This window comes from Barbus barbus, assembly GCF_936440315.1.
Source record: "Barbus barbus genome assembly, chromosome: 16".
NCBI classification, from domain to species: Eukaryota; Metazoa; Chordata; class Actinopteri; order Cypriniformes; family Cyprinidae; genus Barbus; species Barbus barbus.
The window spans coordinates 9536571-9556656 of record NC_136744.1 but is presented as its reverse complement, the minus strand read 5'-3'; the positions used below and the strand labels follow the sequence as shown (position 1 = coordinate 9556656).

At 36.6% G+C, this 20086-nt stretch overlaps 1 protein-coding gene across 5 annotated transcripts in view; it reads right to left on the bottom strand.

Moving 5' to 3' along the window:
• The window catches only part of LOC306882603 (calcium-activated potassium channel subunit alpha-1a), a 210135-nt gene that overhangs the window by 93428 nt on the left and 96621 nt on the right, over window positions 1-20086 (bottom strand). For all 5 annotated transcript variants that reach the window (XM_079437328.1, XM_079437326.1, XM_079437327.1 and 2 more), the window contains exon 3: window positions 790-851. In XM_079437328.1, the coding sequence (XP_079293454.1) occupies window positions 790-851 (62 nt within the window). The remainder of the gene's footprint in view (window positions 1-789; window positions 852-20086) is intronic.

The window sequence follows — 20086 nt, the reverse complement described above, 5'->3', positions numbered from 1 at the left end:
AAAATAAAGTGCGCAAATCCATAAAAAAAAAAGAAGTGCCTCACACAGCTCCGGGGATGATTAAAGGCCTCGTTGCAAATCCATGCATTTTTGTAAGAAAAATAAAGTAAAAACAGCAGGTGTTTTTGTAAGAAAAACACCCACTGACTGCAATGATAGAGCTTAGAAGAGCCAGGACAATTTTGAATATTACTCCGATTGGATTCATCTGAAAGAAGAAAGTCATATACACCTAGGATGCCTTGAGGGTGAGTAAATCATGGACTAATTTTCATTTTTGGGTGAACTAACCCTTTAATATTTGGGAAATTTTACAAACAAATGTTATTCCCTAAGTGATATCTTCATTTATTAAAGTTAAAGTTAAATCGGCAACCCTGTTGCAGAATGTGGCATACCTTTTATTATTAAAATTTTTATAAATTTTATTTTACATTTTTATGTTCATTAAATCTTTACTGCTAGAAAGAAATTATCTTAAAATATATTTTAAATTGTCTTAAAAGTAGCACTTTTCAGTAATAAGAATACATTTCAAACTTCACATAAATAAGTATAAAATAAAAGATTTCACACTGTATGTAATTTTCAAAATGTTGACTATTATCATACCCCTATTATAGTTATCCCTACTTTGTGCCATTCATAGAAAGTGTCTCTATAGTGAAATTAGGCAAAGGAAATCACTTGTTTCTAAGATCTCATTATTTAACATCTGTATTAAAGGCCTTTGTCTCATGTGAGAATAAATAATTCAGGCCAGAGCTGTTGAATCAGAATAGTACTCACTCCGAAGAATCTATGAAGTATATTCCCAGAGCTCCGATGCTGAGCGCAAAGACCAACACCACCTGGAGGGGGAGAGAGAAAGAAAAGAGAGAAAGGGGAAAGGATATCATTAGTGAAGGTCCACTGAGAACAGTACCACTTACAGAGAACAGTTTAATCCTGGAGCTGTTCAACAATGAGCACAACTCATTTCCACCCATGCTACATGTGCAGATGAGACCTAATAAACAGAAAATGTCATAAAACTGTAAGTGATCTCACCAAATCAGACTGTTTCCAAACCTAGTGGGCTGTCAAACTAAGCACTGTTTATGGGCATTGTGGGTGCATTTGAACGCTCAAATATGCCTGTGAAGCAGTCTAGGGAGACAGCAGCTCACTAGGTTTAGAGATTCAGCTCCAGTCTGAGCTCTCAATGAATGAATTTAATAAAGTGAGAATAACTTTTGAGAGATACTTAGGTTTTTTTTAAACAAGGACTGAATAAATCATTGATATTCAACTGTCAACACTGAACAAGAGACAATGAGCACTGGGTGTGTGTAAATAAAACAAAAGAAAGTGAGAAAGAAAGAAAATACAACTGGTAGGAATCTAAACTCAGGACAACTATAATGTTTATTTGTTTTTTCTTGTATCGATTTCAGCATGACAGACACTGCATGCAATACACTGCAGATACTCATTTACACATTTGTAGATTAGGTGGTCAAATTAATTTCACTTTTAAGTATAAATAAAATTACAATGTATTTTATTTTCCTTTTCAGTATATGATTTATGCATCATAGTTGTGAGTCTGAGACAACGTTTTGTTTAAGTTTATTTATTGTTTTAAATGTTTCTCCTGGAACAATAAATATACTTTAGCCATAAACCTTAACACAAAAGTATTAAGTCACAGTATTTTCTGAATACAAACACTAACAATATGAAATGATATTGTTCCATTTTTAAATGTTATGTACGTGTACATGACCGTTCAAAAGTATGGGGTCAGGAGGATTTTTTTAAATGTTTTTGAAATAAGTCTCTTTGGCTCACCAAAGCTGAATTTATTTGATTAAAAATCAGTCATAAAAGAGCATAAAGTGAAATAGTATTACAATTTAAAATAACTGATTTCTATTTAAATATATTTTACAAAGTAATTTATTCCAGTGATGCAAAGCTGAATTTTCAGCATCATTACTCGAGTCTTCAGTGTCACATGATCCTTCAGAAATGATATGCTGATTGGTTGCTCAAGAAACATTTCTTATTATTAACAGACTCCTCTGTTATTACAGACTCCTAACTTTTAAACGGTAGTATATGTTTTTACTTTACAAAGAAAATGTGTATATAATATGTCTGTGAAAAACACATGCTAACAATTACAGTTGACACTCTGAATAATGGGAAGCCCCTGCACTAGTAGCCCCGGCTCAGTGGAGCGTAGAGCACAGGAGAGGGGTGCGGGGAGCTCAAAGCTCCTGAGGTCAAATCATTTGATCTTTCCTGGGATGCAGCATGTGAGATACACACTATCCCCATATCAGGTGAAAGTGAGACAACTGCTATCGAATGGCTGCTAAATTATGGTGCGTGGTGGAGTAGTACACATGCATATACACCCAGAAAGTGTGCTGACCAGCATCAACCACACAGCTTCCCAAACCAGTGGGAAAGAGCGATACGCGAAAAATCAACCACGCACAAAATAAAAATCACGCACAAAAATAAATCAGAAGACTTCAATCCCTGTATTACCTCCCTAACAAAACCAGGACTGTACTATTTACACAGTAATATACCATAGCTGCTTTTAACATTCACTGCCATCTCCAGTGACAATGTCAGTGGAAAGCTGATTGTGGAAACATAAAACATTTAGTAACCATTTAGACTGTTGAAATGCACATTACACATCACATTTGGTGTGGCAACTAGAGCATATGCTCCAAGCATGTTCACTTGTGGTGCTCCCATATGGGTAACACAGGTTCGAGTCTGGCCTGCGATGTGTCATTATTCCCCTCCTTTCCCTATAATCTCCTGTCAGTCCCACTATAACCTCTGATAAAAAGTCTTGCAGCTCATTTGAACCTGTGGTGATGTATCTACAAAAGAATTTTGCAATGCTACCAACTATGACCTTTAAAAAATACTATAGTATAAGAGCTATTATTTTATTTGAATAGCACACTTGTGTTCTTCATCACTTACAAAATGACTTCAAACTTCAACAGTGATATTTATGAAAATGGGCTATGACACACATACATATGTCTGATATACAGCATCTGAACTGCAGACTAAAGAAAATGCAAATTCACAAATGCACAATGCTTGTGATTAAAGAGCAGAGATGTGAAGTACCCTTGCCTGTCTTTTCCAGTAAATAGATTTTTGGCAGACTACCATATTAGTTTTAAAATCCCTGCACAGCAAAAAAAGGAAATAAAAAATGCAATATGATGAGATTTATACTGCTGTTTCTTATCGAGTCTACTAAATGAGGTCGTTTCTCAAACAACTTCTTGTTTCAGATCTCTAATCCACACTATAATCTTCCAGCTTCTATAGAAGGCCAATGTGTCCTTCTATACTGACAATAATGAACAGTCTAGTAGTGTTCACCATAAGCATGAACAATATAAACAGTCTCTTCTTTCACTAAATGTAGCTAAAACCTTATTATAAAATGGACAGTTTCTGTGCTGGCTTTTGATTGGTCAATAGAGCATTCCAAGAGTGCTAAAATACACAGAATATGATAGTTGTGACTTGAAACACATTCACTATATCACTGCACACCACCCATTTGATAACATTGCTACAGTTTACATCTTCACAATGAGAGCACGTCATGAAACTGGGTGATAAAATACTATTTAAAATCAATAATGTGTCCTTATTTTTATTATAAGACAACAATCGTTTTCTAAAATCAGGCACCTGAGGCCAGGCTAGCAACTTTATTGACTGTATTACCAATAAAACACAGCCTTATCACTTAAATAAAGCACTCATGATCAAACCTGTCCTGAAAAGCATGTGAAAGAACATTCTAGGCACTCTAAAACTGGAAATGGAACAAGTCTTGTCACTGGCCTAGGTTGAGTTTCGAGGTGAATGGAAAAGTCTCTTTTTGTGTGGTATAAGGTGATTGGAGCTTCCTGACCCTTAAGGTTGAAAGGGCTATTGGCCGGAGAGTGGACATCTCAAACATTAAAGACTGGAAACTGCAGCTGCCAGACAGGCTGTTTGTGTATCCAACAGTGGAGAACTATACTGGCTCACCTCACAAGGTCAAAGGCAGGGGTCTATTTGAGAAGTAATTCTACACACAGACGAGTTCTGCCCGAGCGATTAGCTTTTTTCAGTATTATTAGGCACAATGATTCATTGTGTGCTTGTGCACAAAATAATTGGGCCAAACATGGATCATGTTACGTGTGATGTTCAAATCACCAAGGCCATTCAATATAGTTTTTCCCATATCTAAAATAAATAATATTAACTTTTTCTTACCTTAGCTGTCATTATATAATGATTTGGATTTTAGCTCCCAATAGTGAAATACAAAACTACAAACTACTACTTTTTTTTTTAAATACAATTTTTTTTTAACCCTAACCCTTTCCTGTTATTTAATATTAATTTCAAAAGATAGCATGGCTAAATATAATTAAGAAATAAAGTTGCAAAAGGATATGATATTAATGACACAAATGTTTATTAAAACATTACCTAACAAAATGTATTAAGTGCCATCCTTACACATGAAGACAGACACTAATGTTAGTAGTTTTCCTGTATGGATGCTCTGCAGTGCACAGTTTTGTGTCTTAGATTTGACTATTCTGGAAGTACAAAACTTTATATATTTTCAATATTCAATGCATTTTCAAAATCATATTCAGAATTAATTACATATTTTAAAAAAAATCAGTGGGCTGATCTGAGCTTGCAAAATGCTCAAAAAAAGTGTCATGTCTGTATGCGTACATATACTACCGCTCAAAACTTCGGGGTTGGAAAGAGTATTCATAATTTTTTGAAGGAAGTCTCTTATGCTTATATTTTAATCTTCTTTGATATATTTTCCTTTTTTTCATTATTCTCTGATGAATAAAACACTCAAAAGAAGAGTCACACTTGATCATTGCTGCTGAATGAAAGTATTACTTTCCAAAAAAATAAAAAATTCAATTAAAAAATCTGTCCTGTAAGGATCTATAACATTTGTTCGCAGGATGTAGTCTTCAACTCTGTTACAGAATGATCATAGACCTAAAGCAGTTGGTGAGCCATTCTGTCTCTGTGATCACCAACAATACTCATACTGCTTTACACAGGCCTTCTTTTGAAGTTAATAAAGCAGTTGGCTTAGCTTAACATTATCCTGTCAAAGCAATATATAAAACCTCTCGTAAAAGCCGGATCACTGCATCCATTATTGATGACCAGAGGCTGATTATTTTCATGCAGCCTGTATTTGGATTGATATCCCACATTGTCTAGTGAGAAAACACCTTGATGCATTTTTAATTGGAGCTCTTTGTCTGGGTGATAGCGAGTTCCAGTGAATAGCAGCTGGAGGAAGAGGAGCTGTGCGGCTCAAGATAAGCAGAGACCGCAGAAAGCCACACTCCTCCCCCACTGCAAGAGATACTAGACACTCCAACATCATTCAGAAGAGCTGTTTTTGATAAAGATGCTGGTAGAGCACATTAATGCAGTTTTGATATTGGATGTCTCCCGTTTGACTTCATAGTTGTCTTCTTCCACAAGAGGGCACAGTGTGCTTGTTCTGTGGGTGTGTTCACACTGGCCTAATCCAGAGTCCTTACAGCAGGTTGGTGACATTAACACTAAAGATCTTCACACACGAAACAGGAAACGGAAATGTACTAGAAATCTGTGAGAAGGCCATTTGAATGGATGAATTCACAGAATTCAGCTACAGTGATAAATAAATCAACAAAAGACATACACCACCAAACGCTCTTTTCCTTGCAGCTGAATAGTAAGTTTTTACTGTGGCTGTTTGCTGAAAAGCTGGGCATTTGAGCACTCCTGATGAACTGAGACTATAAGAGGCATCGTCTTTAAACTGACCCAGTTATTCATCTGGAAACATCGGTGCCAGCACTTCACTCGTCTCTCGCACGAGCTCACTGCAAACCTATTACTGCAATTACAGCACTGGAGGAGCAAAGGATTCACAAATACATACAAACATATCAATGGGAGAGGGATTGATAGATTTAGGAACTGCTGTTCCTAAAGAGATGGCAGAGAATTTGTACTTGATTGCAAATGGATCAGTGGCACATAAGGCAGTCTTGCCAAGTTCTTCGAAATGTACACTCTGCATACACTTTCATATTTTAAGAGACTTTAATCTTTAACAAGTTAAAGATTTTAATTTCTTTTAATAAAGTTTTTTTATTCATTATATAAGGACTGTTGTATAATCCTGACATTTCTAACTTTATGCCTTATCCCCCTGAAAAAAAGCATTTTATTAATTGCATTGTAATGTATTTTTAAATAAATAAATACTGCCATGTCATTGATGCTTATGATTATGACCTTAACAGTTAAGCATATAGATATGCATACTGCTCCTCATATAACCCATTACAAGAGAGAACAAGGGTGCTAAAGAGCTATTGTTTTAAATATAGCACAGCATTTGCCATGCTGTGCCGTTTCAAGTTGCATCATGAAACTGGTGTATACAGACAGATTAAAGGATGAGATTCAAGATGGCCCAGTACAGTCATGACCTGAAATATGACTCACACCTCACACACACGTGACGGTTTACATAGGATGATCCACTTTACAGAACCACAACTACATAGCATTTTCTGACCATAGCATTGTGTGTTTCTCGCGCTGCACTTTCATGTGATCATTTCCTATACACATTTTCAATCGAGTTCACATTGTTTCTCAGTGCTGGTTCAACTGAATTCTAATTGGGCATTTTGACTTCTCTCTGCCTCTTGACAAGCCCCTTCAAAAGTGCACTTTAACAGATCCCATGAATAATTTAGCTGATAGGTGATGTAGCCGGCCTGCAGATGAGTCTTTTCATATTAGTGGCCGATATTGAGGGAAACCAAGAGTAAACTGTGGTTCAGATGAAATTGTCAAAAGAGCTGTCAAAAATGTTAAGGGATTATGATCACAATAAATCACAACGGGCGTTCCACCCCCTCCCACATAAACGTCAAAATGCTGAAGTGCCCAAACCAGCACAACCATTTGAAAAGGGTAATACAGACCCCAAAATGAATGAGGCAGATGCACCAGTGTCACGAAGAAGAAAGGAATAGTCATCCTTATTACAACGTTATTGTTTCGCTGGACTAAAAGTGCTCGCTGGGATGTTGTTCTGTGGACCCTTACCTCTCTAACTAAACTGGGATTTCAGCAGTGGACGCGTTTGTGACTCGTTATTACAATGATAATGGTACGTACTGCTTTTTTATTCTGCATGTTTTGATGTGTACTGCTTACACAAATGTAGCAAATACATTCCTTATAAGCTTTCCATTGAAAAATAGCGATCTGTCGTCTTAGACCTTCAGAATGATATATAGTTTGTCAAGATTAACTTTGTCCCGTTTCATTTATTCGATTAGAAAACAATGACACATGCAAACAAAGAGCATTCAGTGTGCCGTCGCTCTGGCAAAGGTTAACAGGTTAAAGGTGTTAGCTTCTCTTGAGGCTGCTTGAAGGGAAAATGGCCAGCCCCCAGAGGAAAGTGACAGAGGTGTTATGTAAGACTGATACAGCAATTCACATGATGAGAGTAAGCTTGTATTGTGGTTTGACAACATATAAGAAGTATCTTAATAATATATGTGAACAAAAGGACCGCTGCACTGACAACAAAAAGTACTGAAATTGTATTAGATCCATATAATCTGTGATTTAAACAAATCCTTGTGCCTATTAAGATGGCAAAACATGTTGCATGTCATGATTTTACATGATATTTAGGGGTGGGTAATAGATTGTGCATCAAAATCAACAGTTTGACAAAAATACTTTATTCCCCTTATTGCCTAGAGTGAATGCATAAGGCTCCTCTTTCAAAGAACGAAACAAAATTATGTTAAGCCAAAAAAATAGTAATAATACAAGTAGACATTCACTTAATTTCCTATCAGAACTTTTTTGTTTTGATTTTTGTTTTGAACAGTTTTGTTAACATATTTTTTTTATTATTTTTAAAACATAACAAATATTTTATTTTTACTTTTTTACAAAATAAACTTTTGAAAAAGTTTTCAAATTTTAAATAAACGCTGTTCTTTTTTTCTATTAAAAAATTCTGAAATATTATATAATGGTTGAATCAAGGTTTCCACTAAATCAGTGGTTCCCAAACATGTCCTGGAGAGCCCCCTGCCCTGCACCTTTTGTATGTCTCCCTTAGTTAGTAGAGGCTGCAAGAACTAAATTGGTTGTGTCTGATTAGGGAGACATATAAAATGTGCAGGACAGGTTTGGGAACCACTGCACTAAATATTAAGAACCACAACTGTTTTTAAATGTTAATAATAATACAAAAATGTTACTTGAGCACAAAATCAGCATATTGGAATTATTTCTGAAGGATCGTGTGACATTGAGGAGCAATGATGATGAAAATTCAGCTTTACGTTACAGGAATAAATTATATTTTAAAATATCAGTTGTTTTAAATTGTGATAATATTTCACAATTTTTTTTTTACTGTATTTTTGATCAAATAAATGCAGCCTTGGTGAGCATATTTTTAATAAACATTAAACAATTGTTCCAACCCAAGGGGTATAGTGTATATAAATATGCAAATAACTTTGAACAGTTTGTAAGGCAACCCTAGCAACCATGCAACACCCTACAAACACATAGAACACTCCTGAGTTCTCAAGTAAATAGTCTAACTCTGAAAGAAGAAGAAGAAGAAGAAGAAGAAGTTTTATTTATATAGCGCCTATCCATTGCTCAAGGTCGCTTTACATAGAGCTATACAAAACATTTACATACCCAAAAGACAATACAAACATATACAAAATAAAGCCACATTATCCAAAATGCAAATTAAACAGGTACGTTTTTAGCTGAGACTTGAAGGTAGATAAAGAAGATAAGTTCCGAAGTGTAAGGGGTAGTGAATTCCATAATTTCGGAGCGTTGACACTGAATGACCTACCACCTACAGTGGACAGCCGATAACGAGGAATAGACAAAAAACCAAGCTCAGATGATCTGAGGGGCCGGAGTGGAGAGTAGGAGTACAGTAGGTCAGACAGATATGGAGGTGCAAGACCGTTTAATGCCTTAAATGTGAGAAGTAATATCTTAAAATGTATACGAGATGCCACAGGTAGCCAGTGAAGATCATGCAGTAGAGGAGTAATATGAGCAGAACGCCTGGTGGAGGTAAGAAGTCGTGCTGCTGAGTTTTGAACATACTGTAACCTTGCAATAAGTTTTTTAGGCAGACCGAGAAATAGAGCATTACAATAATCCAGACGTGATGTAATTAATGCATGAACTAAGATTTCAGCATCAGCTGGTGTCAGAGAAGATCGAAGACGTGCAATATTACGAAGATGGAAAAAAGAGGTTTTAACAACAGAAGAAATGTGAGAGGCGAAAGATAGAGATGAGTCAAATAAGACACCAAGATTACGGACAGATGAAGAAGGCTTAACATGAACCCCCTCAATTTCAAAGGACAGGTCCATCCTTTTGACTGCGGCAGCAGAGCCAATCATCAAAATTTCAGTTTTGTTATTATTTAGCTTAAGGAAATTCAAGGACAACCAAAGCTTGATATCCCTGATGCATGCAGTAAGTGAGTCGGGCAGTGATAACCTATCAGAGCTGGTGGATAGGTAAATTTGAATGTCATCAGCATAGCAATGAAATTGAAGTCCATGCTTGCGTATGATGTCACCAAGTGGATATATGTAAATGATAAACAGAAGTGGTCCAAGAACCGAACCTTGAGGAACACCCTGTGAAACTGGAGCAGTGGCAGATTTAAACCCTTGTATGGTGATATAATATTTTCTATCGCTAATGTAGGAAATGAGCCAAGAAAGAGCTGAGCCAGTGATACCGATATCAGAGAGACGAGAGATGAGTATTTCATGGCAGACTGTGTCAAATGCAGCGCTTAGATCGAGAAGAATCAAGATGTTTATTAATCCAGAGTCCATGGACAGAAGAATGTCATTAACCACACAAAGAAGAGCAGTTTCAGTGCTATGTGATGAACGAAATCCTGACTGAAAAGGTTAAAAAAGGCCATTAGCATTTAAGTAAGATCTTAATTGTGAAGCCACAACTTTTTCAATAATTTTACTTAGGAATGGTAAATTTGAGATTGGCCTATAGTTGTTCATGTCTAGATGGTCAAGAACTGTTTTTTTAAGTATGGGAGTCACCGCAGCCATTTTTAGTTCTGCTGGAACAATGGCAGATGCTAAGCTACAGTTAGTCATGTGTGTTATGAAAGGTTCAACCTCATGAACACACATCTTAAGCAAAACAGTAGGTATGGGATCAATCTGGCAGGATGTAGAATTTGACTTCACAATTAGATCTCTTATGGCAGCAGATGTAGTGAGAGTAAAGACAGAAAGAGAGTATGTTGGGTGAGACGAGTCAGCAGACATCAAATGAACATTTGAGTCAGTTGTATGAGGGGTGTCATTAGAGATGGATTCAGTGATTGACTTCAGTTTGTCTGAAAAGTAATGAGAAAAGTTATTCACAAGCTCCTCAGAGCCAGACATAACATGTTGTGGAGGATTAGTGAGTTTGTTGACCATAGCAAACAGAGATTTGGGCCTGCACATGGAATTCTTAATAGTAGAAGAGACATATGAGGATCTTGCAGCATTAAGGGCTGTACGGTAATTGAGCAAATGTTCTTTCAAAGCCGAAGAGTGCACACTGAGTCCAGTTTTCCTATACAGTCTTTCCATGCGTCGTCCCATAGCTTTCATTGCTCGTAGTGCAGGAGTGAACCAGGGTAAAACATGTGTAGATGGAACCAATCTAGTTTTAACAGGAGCATGTTTCTCAAGTATGTGGGAAATTGTATTATTATAGATGCTGCATATTTCTGATGGACAGTTGGATAATAAACAATCAGACAAGGTTGAAACCCTTATTGAATCAGAAAAAGCAGATGGATCGACAGAACAGATTTTACGATAGGTGAGCATTTTTTTCACAGGTGATGTAGAAATTGGAAAACTAAAACTGAAGTTTAGTAGTTTGTGATCTGAAAAAGCGAAATCAGTTCTACTAACAATAATATTATTTAAACCAGATGTACATATAAGATCCAATATATGACCCCTGGAGTGTGTAGCAAAAGTTACATGTTGTAAAGGGTTAACATATCATTGTTGTAAGAATACACAAATATAGAACACGATGAGCCAAAGCAGTTCAGTACATTCAGAAAAGTACTAACACAACAATATGACTGTTTACCAGCAGATTCCCACAGGAAACATTACAGAGCATTTGCAACTACAACTCGGTTCTACGAAACCACATCGGAGACGACAACAAGCGTCAAACTACAAACAAACACCACTGTAGTTTTACAACCTAACCACTGTCCAATCACAACCATGGCAAGCTCATCATTATTCATAACCAAAGACAAGTGTGCATCAATTGGCTAAGAGATTAAATTGAAAATGTATATGAAAATGTAGATGTTATGTTTCACTTCCATTCTAATTAGACAGAGTAAACAGCCTCCTGGAGCCACTTGAAAAACAACAGCAATGAACAACAACAAAACAAATAAATCAATTTACCTCAGATCAGCACACCTGACAGATTTCCATATTCATGAGCACATACCGAACATCACAACACAAATATTATCATTCAACCAGGCTGCCCACACAAGCACAAGCGATTCAATGCCAATGCTTTAATTATGTAAATGATCAAGCTGTAAGCTACTGTACAGCTCAAGGGATAAAAATGTCTTCGGCGTGATTGGAATGCATAGACGCACACTCAGGCAGCAGTCTCTTGAGCGAGTGCACTGTTTACCGTGTGGACTGGTGAATAATTCACCACCTGACTCCATGGGAAATGGCACCTACTGGACACCGTCTTCCAATTACCCTCTCAGTGGGAAATGCAGCATTGATTTGTGAAGATGCTGGGTGTTAGAGCAAATAGTCGACATATAAACAACATAAATGTATTCCTGTGGTGTCGGTGTGAAATTTACCATAGAACTGAATTAATCTGCTCATATTCAGAAAGCAAAATCACCATCATTGTGATTACTATTGCTGTTAGGTTGATTTTCAACTGGTGGAGCATAAAATGGGTGAAACAATAGAGAAAAGTCGTATGTAGTGACCAGAATTTTAAATACGCAACTAGCAACAACCAAGAACACCCTAGCAACAGATTATTTTAAGATGAAGTTAAACTGAATGAGATTTCTAGTTCCCAGCATGCATTGGGTCATACTGCATATGGAGTATAAATGTTGAAATTAAGTGTTATTTTATGTGCTTTTTATGCAAGATTAATACAGTGAGAGGAGTGTTCAGGTGTTTAATGTTTGGTTATATTGGGATTTATATGGGTTTCTGTTATACTGTGGTTACCGTTGTGGTAAAGTGCAGAGCAGGTGACTGCCAAAGATCTGAGTTAATATGACGTTAATGCAATTGAATTATATGCCTTTGATGAGACATGAGGCAAAAAAGTAATAAAGCCAAAACCACCGCATACAGCCGCTCTATAGTGCAGAGGTATGTTGATTTGATCAGAAAATAATCAGGATTTAAGGAGTAAAGAGAGAGTGACTCCTGGTTAACATGGAGAATTAATGGGTCGTGTTTAGTCACTACTTGTTTTATGTATGACAACAGAAAAAAGTAAATGGGAACAGCTTTATTGGGCATTCAGTTGTATTACAGTATGTGACAGTTCAGAGAATAGAACAGATCCGACGTGCTAAAACTTGTCTGAATACAAACCCGACGTCATGACGATTAATATGTGACGTCACCTGCTGCCACAAGTCTCACAAAATCCTGTGGGAAACACTGTGGTTGTGTACACACACTGCCAAGAAACATTTAAAGGGATAGTTCACCCAACAATGAAAATTAGCCAAAGATTTACTCTCCCTCAGGGCATCCTAGGCATGTCTGACATTCATCTTTCAGACGAACACATTCGGAGTTATATTCATGACAAGGCAGTCGAGCGTATTACGTAGGCGTAACGAAAGGTGTAATGTAAAATCTGGGAAGAGAGTGCATGACGAACGCACAGAGGAGAAAGCAAATCATTACCTGTCATGAACTTATTTAAACATCCCGGGTACTGACACGAATGCACCATTTTAATCAAAACAGATACATTTACTTGTTCACATGGTATTCCTGTGCTGTATACAAAACTTGGTTCTCGCGGGATTACACGCTTCTCCCCGGAGCTTACTCTCGCGAGACTACAGTCTTCTTTCCGGATCTTACGTTACACCTTTTGTTACGCCTAAGTTATATGCTCGACTGCCTTGTCGTGAACGCGCCTGCTTGAGAGACAGGAAGCTGCACATTTCAGTTTATAAAGTTTTAAGAACCGGAATTTTTCTTAACTAACGCATGGTTTCACTTCAGAAGTCCTTTATTAACACCCCGGAGCCATGTGAAGTAGTTTTGTGATGGTTGGATACTTTTTTTTCGGATTTAGAAACAGGGGCACCATTCACTGCAATTACACAGATTGGAACAGACAGACAATGTGGAATATAACTCCTAATGTGTTCATCTGAAAGAGGAATGTCAGACATACCTAGGATGCCCTGAGGCTGAGTAAATCTTTGGCTAATTTTCCTTTTTGGGTGAACTATCCCTTTAAGTTATATGAATTTTATGACTTACCATTGTCAATATTTTAATTTAATTGCAATTAACATGGTTAGCACAAAATCTAAATTTAGTTCTACTAACTTTATTAGGTTTGTTAAATTTTACTTTTTTGGTTTAAATTGTAGTTTGACAACTGATTACCTCAAATTGTGAGTTCTCCTAACTTTTTAGGGTTTACAGTTTATTAGCAGATCAAAGCATCATTTATAAATAATGTTTAACTTTAATCTAACGGTTAACAAAAACACTTTTCACCAAGTTGGTTCAAAGCCAAAAATTGTCTGTTCTGATAGGGTCGCAACAACAAGGAAAATAACTTTTTTGTCCATTTGTACAATAAATACGCATGGTGTTTTGTTGTTACTTTGTCAAATCTGAGTACAGAGGCAAATACTACATCAAAATGTCCGATTAACGCTGTCAAATATTACAGCTGATCCTCACTTGTTTGACAGTTTCACCTCAGTTGCCAGCCAGTTTAAATCCTTCGAATTAATTAAGCTCAGTTTCATAAGAGCAAGCCCAGAGTCATTTTTAAACATGTACCCCATCTGTCCCCACAAAGAAGAAATATTAGGCTCAAAACCCTTATAAGAACAAAACAAAACAAAAGCAGAGGGACTGCTGTCATGATCTGTCTTGTGGTGAGTTAGTGCTATGGACACTGCTCTGATGAGAAAGGGCTGCTGGTGTTGAGGCCTTATAACCCTCAGTGTCCAGAGCACAGACCTCTGAGAGGACCACCTCCATGTCAGCTCCCTCAATTCATTCTAGCAGACACACCCGTCGATCTTTTTCTATTTCCACATCTACTGTACCACTCAGCTGCATTGTCCAATTTTAGCACCTGTGAAAACTGTACACCGTGACAAAATGCATTACCTTCTGTAATGCTGCAAAATAATACTACTAGTATTATTAGTGTACAATACACTACACAGTCACAGCATGCATTATATTCACACATTAAGCAGATGGTTTAATCCAAATAATTTTATCAGCGTACATCCCTGAAAACTGAACCCATAACCTAGCTGTTGCTAGATTGGCTTTTGATAGGTAGCTTTGGTAGCATCAATATTAATGGGTTGAACGTTATAAACCAATAATAATGCATGTATTGTTAGTAGGGATGCACGATATTTATCGGACAGATAAATTATCGACCGTTATGAGAGAAAATGACGTCATTTTTATTGCTCTGATAAATACATTAAATCCGATAACTAGATCCGATAAAGTATGCTTGCTGGTAAATCAATCAATCAGTCTGATTTATCTGAGATTCATCTTCTTTCCGAGTGCAAGTGATTGCAGCTTTAAACTGCAGTGACTCTCAGCATGTGTTGTGCTCATTATGTCATCATTTGCGAACATGTCTTCGCTGGTCTGGAAGTTTATCGAGGTGGCAGAGGAGGACAATGCCATTGCTATTTCCAATGCATGTTCAGCAAGGATTCCGAAAGGAGGAAAAAAGGCATCAAGTAGGGTTGTGACAGTGAGGAAATTTTCCCACTGGTTAATCGACGTGTGTCAACACCTTACCGGTATCACCTCGGTGGACGTCGTTTGAGTCTTCTCTCTTTTCCTCGCTTTCCTTCGGTTTTAAATAGCTTGTAAGCTCTGTGCGAGTTTTATTTTCACTTTCAAATTAGTGGCAATTCGGCGTCAAGCAGTTGTTTGTTTTTAGTTCGCTTGAGTTTTCCCACTTTCCTTTGCTTAAATAGCTTGTAAAAGCGTATTTTATTTTCACTTTTAAATTAACGGCAATTCGGCATAAATTGCTTGAATTCAATTCAAGCAACAACAAAATACAACATAGAACATATAGCTAACTTTTATTAACAAAACGAATAAAAATACATGCTATATGCCTAATATAAAATAACAGATAACTTACAAATTTTAAATATTCATGGTAGGCCTATACAAAACTGAAAATCAGTAAAGACTGAGGAACAAATAATTATAAAACGTAGAACGTTTATTAGTGAGATGGAAAGTTTTGAGGCACGGACTGCATACACCTTGATGTAAAATAATGGGAAAAATATCACAGTTTAAATAAAATAAAAATCAGCAAAGACTGTGGAACCAAATAGGCTAAATGAGAAACGAATGTTTAAAAAATAAATAAATAAATAGACCTTCCGATATCACCTTAGATAAATGGCAGGTCAACAGGCTTTTCAAAATCCAAAAATATTTTTAAAACAGGTGCTTTTACATTTCGTTTTGAAACTCTTCTGCCATCGTCTTGTCTTTTTCACCTCACTTTTGTCAGTCAGCTCAACTCACTCTCCTCAGGTGATAAATGAAATCTGATCTGTGATGCGCGACTGTCGTTCGTTTGGTGCGCTGCATTGAGCAGCCGCGTTCAGTTTTAATTGTAGTGTCTCTTCTCTAACTGAACTAAATGAGTTTTATTACTATTAAAAAAATCTAAACGACAGTGAGGGACGGTGCTGCGGTGGGCGAGTGATATCCGGTGTTGCGACTTAACAACCTTGGTATGAGGATGCACTTTATTTTTGTTGAGCATGCACTTTTGTTTTTCATTTTTTTCGAGGCTGACAAATGTCAATGCATTTTTTATAATGTATTTGAAAACACGTGACTTAAAGACAGTGTTGTGCAAGTTGCTTCCAAACTGTAATACATTACAGATTACTTGTTTGTTATTTAAAAGTAATTCCTTACCTTACAATATTACTCTCAGAAATATAATGCGTTACATGACTCCTGTATTACTTTTGAGTTACTTTCACCAAAATATCTACAGAAGTAGAACTTAACATTCTGAAATGACAAAATGTACTAGAGCCCTGCCCTAATCGCAAAGTGTTTATATTTCGTTCCGGCTTTTTATTAAGATCATTTAGAAAAAACGTTTGGAGCATTTTTTGTTCGTTAAATAAGTTTTTTCTTTCTTAAAGTGATGATCATAGCATGTTTGATCAATTCGCTGCATCCAATAGTTTGTGCGGAGAGTTGAAGCTAAAGCGCAGGACATGGAGGCACCAGCGCAATCAATTGCAATTATTTTTCAATGGAAACAACCTACGCCATAATTTTTGCTCATAAAGGTAAGAGTAATACATCATTCTGAACTGTAAAGGGTCTACTTTTATTTGTGTGCACTCACAATATCATCAAAACGTCCTTTTATCTTGAACAGGAGCGCTTCACAAAAATGAACCGAAATACATGCCTCACAGACATGATAAATACATCTAAAGAAAGCTTTAAATTGCTACTTAACGAAATAAATAAAAACAAAAACTATTTAATACAATCGTTATCCGTGAAGATGCACTTCTCTCTAAAGGCGCGTCTAACGAGAAGATGGCGAATCCTTACTATTTCCCCCTGGACACATTCATGGAAACTACTTTTGCTGGGGCTTTTGCTTTATTGCGTGTATTTGAAGCAGAACTCTTCAGCTGTGCTGACGGCTCGCTGCTGCTGCGGGACACTAAACACCGTCGAGTCGCTCTTGACAGTCGCGGCAGCACGGACTCATGTTGTTTCCACCAGCGCGGCAATTGCTTTTCATCAATAATTGATGGATGTCTAAAATATAAAGATAAGGAGAAGCCTAAAACAGGCCTGAGGACCGGCCCGCATCTGAACTATGACGTGAATATTGGCCCGAAGCCCGGCCCTAGGGACATAAAAAAGTAGGAGCCCGACTTTAAATTAAATTTTAAAAAATAATAATAAATAATTGGGGGCTAAAAGGGTGTTGTAATGCAAGCGTTACTGAACATGTACAGAGTAAAATATTACTGAAAATTGATTAGTAATGCCTTACACTACTGCGTTACAGCAAAAAGTAATACGTTACTGTAATGCATTACTTTTGTAAGGCCTTACTCCCAACACTGCTTAAAGACTATATAACTTTCTCTGATATTTATTATCAGTATATATACACACTAGCATTCTAAAATTTAGGGTCAGTAGAATTTTTTTTTAAAGAAATTAATTTTATTCTGCACTAGGGATGCGCGGTATACCGATACTGGAAAAATACCGGTATATATTATATTTCAAACGGTACGATATCATAATTTTGCTCAATTCGGTATTTCATACGCTGCAGTTGCGAAATGCACCTGTAGGTGGCAGTGCTTCCCAAATTGCTGCGCAACCGGTAAATGTGACAACAGAACAACGTGATGGATCAAACAGATGAAACTCAGCGCACCCAAAATTAATAAATAAAGAGAACAGTAGAAGTGAAATATGGCATTACTTTGGATAAAAAACAGATGACAAAGGTGAAGGAACTGACCTTACTGCACCTGTATGCAAGCGTTGCTATAGGCCTAAATCATGTTGCCACAGGAACACATCAAATATTTTTAGGCATTTGTCGCTTGCTCATCCTGATCTTTTCAAAGAATTAAGAGATCGACAGGTGAGTGCATCATTCATAAATTCAGATTTGATTTGACCTTTTATTTACATCTGATCAACGCACATTCAGATGTAATACAGTAAGCGCAAATGTGCATGTGAGGCACGCTAGAATCAATGAAGTTTTGGTCACGTAATGCATGCACTTGCATTTCATACAATCAAATTTTAATTGGATATGAATTGAGCAAGAGTTTTGCTATATTAATTTTAGTATCAATGATAAGAAGGGCATGTTTCTGACGCGCTGCCGACCACTAATATGAAGCAAGTGAGAGAGTGAGTGAGATTTATATTTAATGCTTTTTCTTTGGTTGAGTCTGAAATCTGAAAACAATCTGAGAGAGAGAAATAATAACATGATTTTGAACATTCCTTTGACTGTTAGAATAACACTTTACAATAAAGCAACATTTGTTGCATCAATTGCGCAACTTCAGTGCTATTTTTTTTTCTTCAAAATGAAACCTATGTTTCCGGTAGGTTTTTTTTTAGGAGACATTTAGTTTGCACTGTGTTTGCACTGAAAAGATAAGATTTGAATATATTTATAATGCAGTTAGCCTATTTTTTTTTCTCCAACATCAAAATGTAACCTATGTTCCATTTAGGTTTTTTGTTACAGTTTGATACAAAGGTATTAACATATGAATCTATTTTTATTATTATTATTAATAATATATATTTTTTAATTCACTTATCTTTTGAGGCTGGTTATTTGTCACCTATGTTATCGATTTAGTATCGATACCGAGGTACTACATTCTGGTATCGTACCGAAGCCAAAATTATGGTATCGAGCCATCCCTATTCTGCACGGATACATTACATTGATCAGAATGACAGTACAGACATATCTAATGTCTGACATTTCAAATAAACAAATTCTTTATTCATCAAAGAAACCTGAAAAAAAAAAATCTCATGGAGTAATGATGCTGAAACTTCAACTTAAAATAAAATAAAATTATTATAAACAAATATTATTATTATCATTATTATTATTATTATTAGTTATTTTCACATTCATGTTTATTACTGTTTTTGTATCAAAGAAAACATTTCTATTAAAAAGTTATAAATCTTGCCGACCCCATATACCCCCCCCCCCCCCCCCCCCCCCCATCCAAATACGCTAAATGTAAGAAATGCATATAAATAAAGATCAAATTAAATGTGTTCTTCATTTTAAATGTAACTTTGTGCTGGGGGCAGTGAATAGTTTTAGTGTTTTATGTTTGTTTTTTTATTCTCAAAAGGTTCAAACTCAAATTGTGAAAACTAGCCTTGAGTCATAATGCATAACAACACATGGATCCTTTGGCACAAAACTTCCTGTGGCTAGTTTTTCATATTGATTCTTTCTCTCAGTTTTCACTTCCCTTTGGCAAAAAACAGCCTTTTTCATACAGTCATTTTCAGGTCATCACTAACATTACATCCTGCAAACAACACTCAAAGCCACAGTCAATGGCTTCAGCAAAGTCTTAGTCAATACCGCTTACTTGGCAGCTAAACTTCTGAGAAACTACAAAAAAATGTTGCAGTAAATAAAGCATCCATCCCCTGACAGCTTTGGCATGACAGATGCAATAAATACAAACAGCTTCATTGATGTCCTGAAACTAGATGCGCAAATGGCCCCTGTCCATTTAACACTCCAAGTCGAGTGGGATGGACAAACTTCATCCCAGAAACAAGTGATTTATAGCGAGGAACATCTAGCAGTTCAAGGGGAACATCTGGGCATCCAACAGTGGCCCAGGTCCATGACACAGAGAATTCCCAGCCTTTGGTGCTCTCACCACACTGCTGCTTGCACTTAGCATGACCAAGATCCTCATTATGATGTCTGCGAACTGCCAACCTTCAGGATTAATGGCCTTCTGCACAGGAGAACAGAATCACATCCAAATAAGCTGCGTGCCAATTTCCAT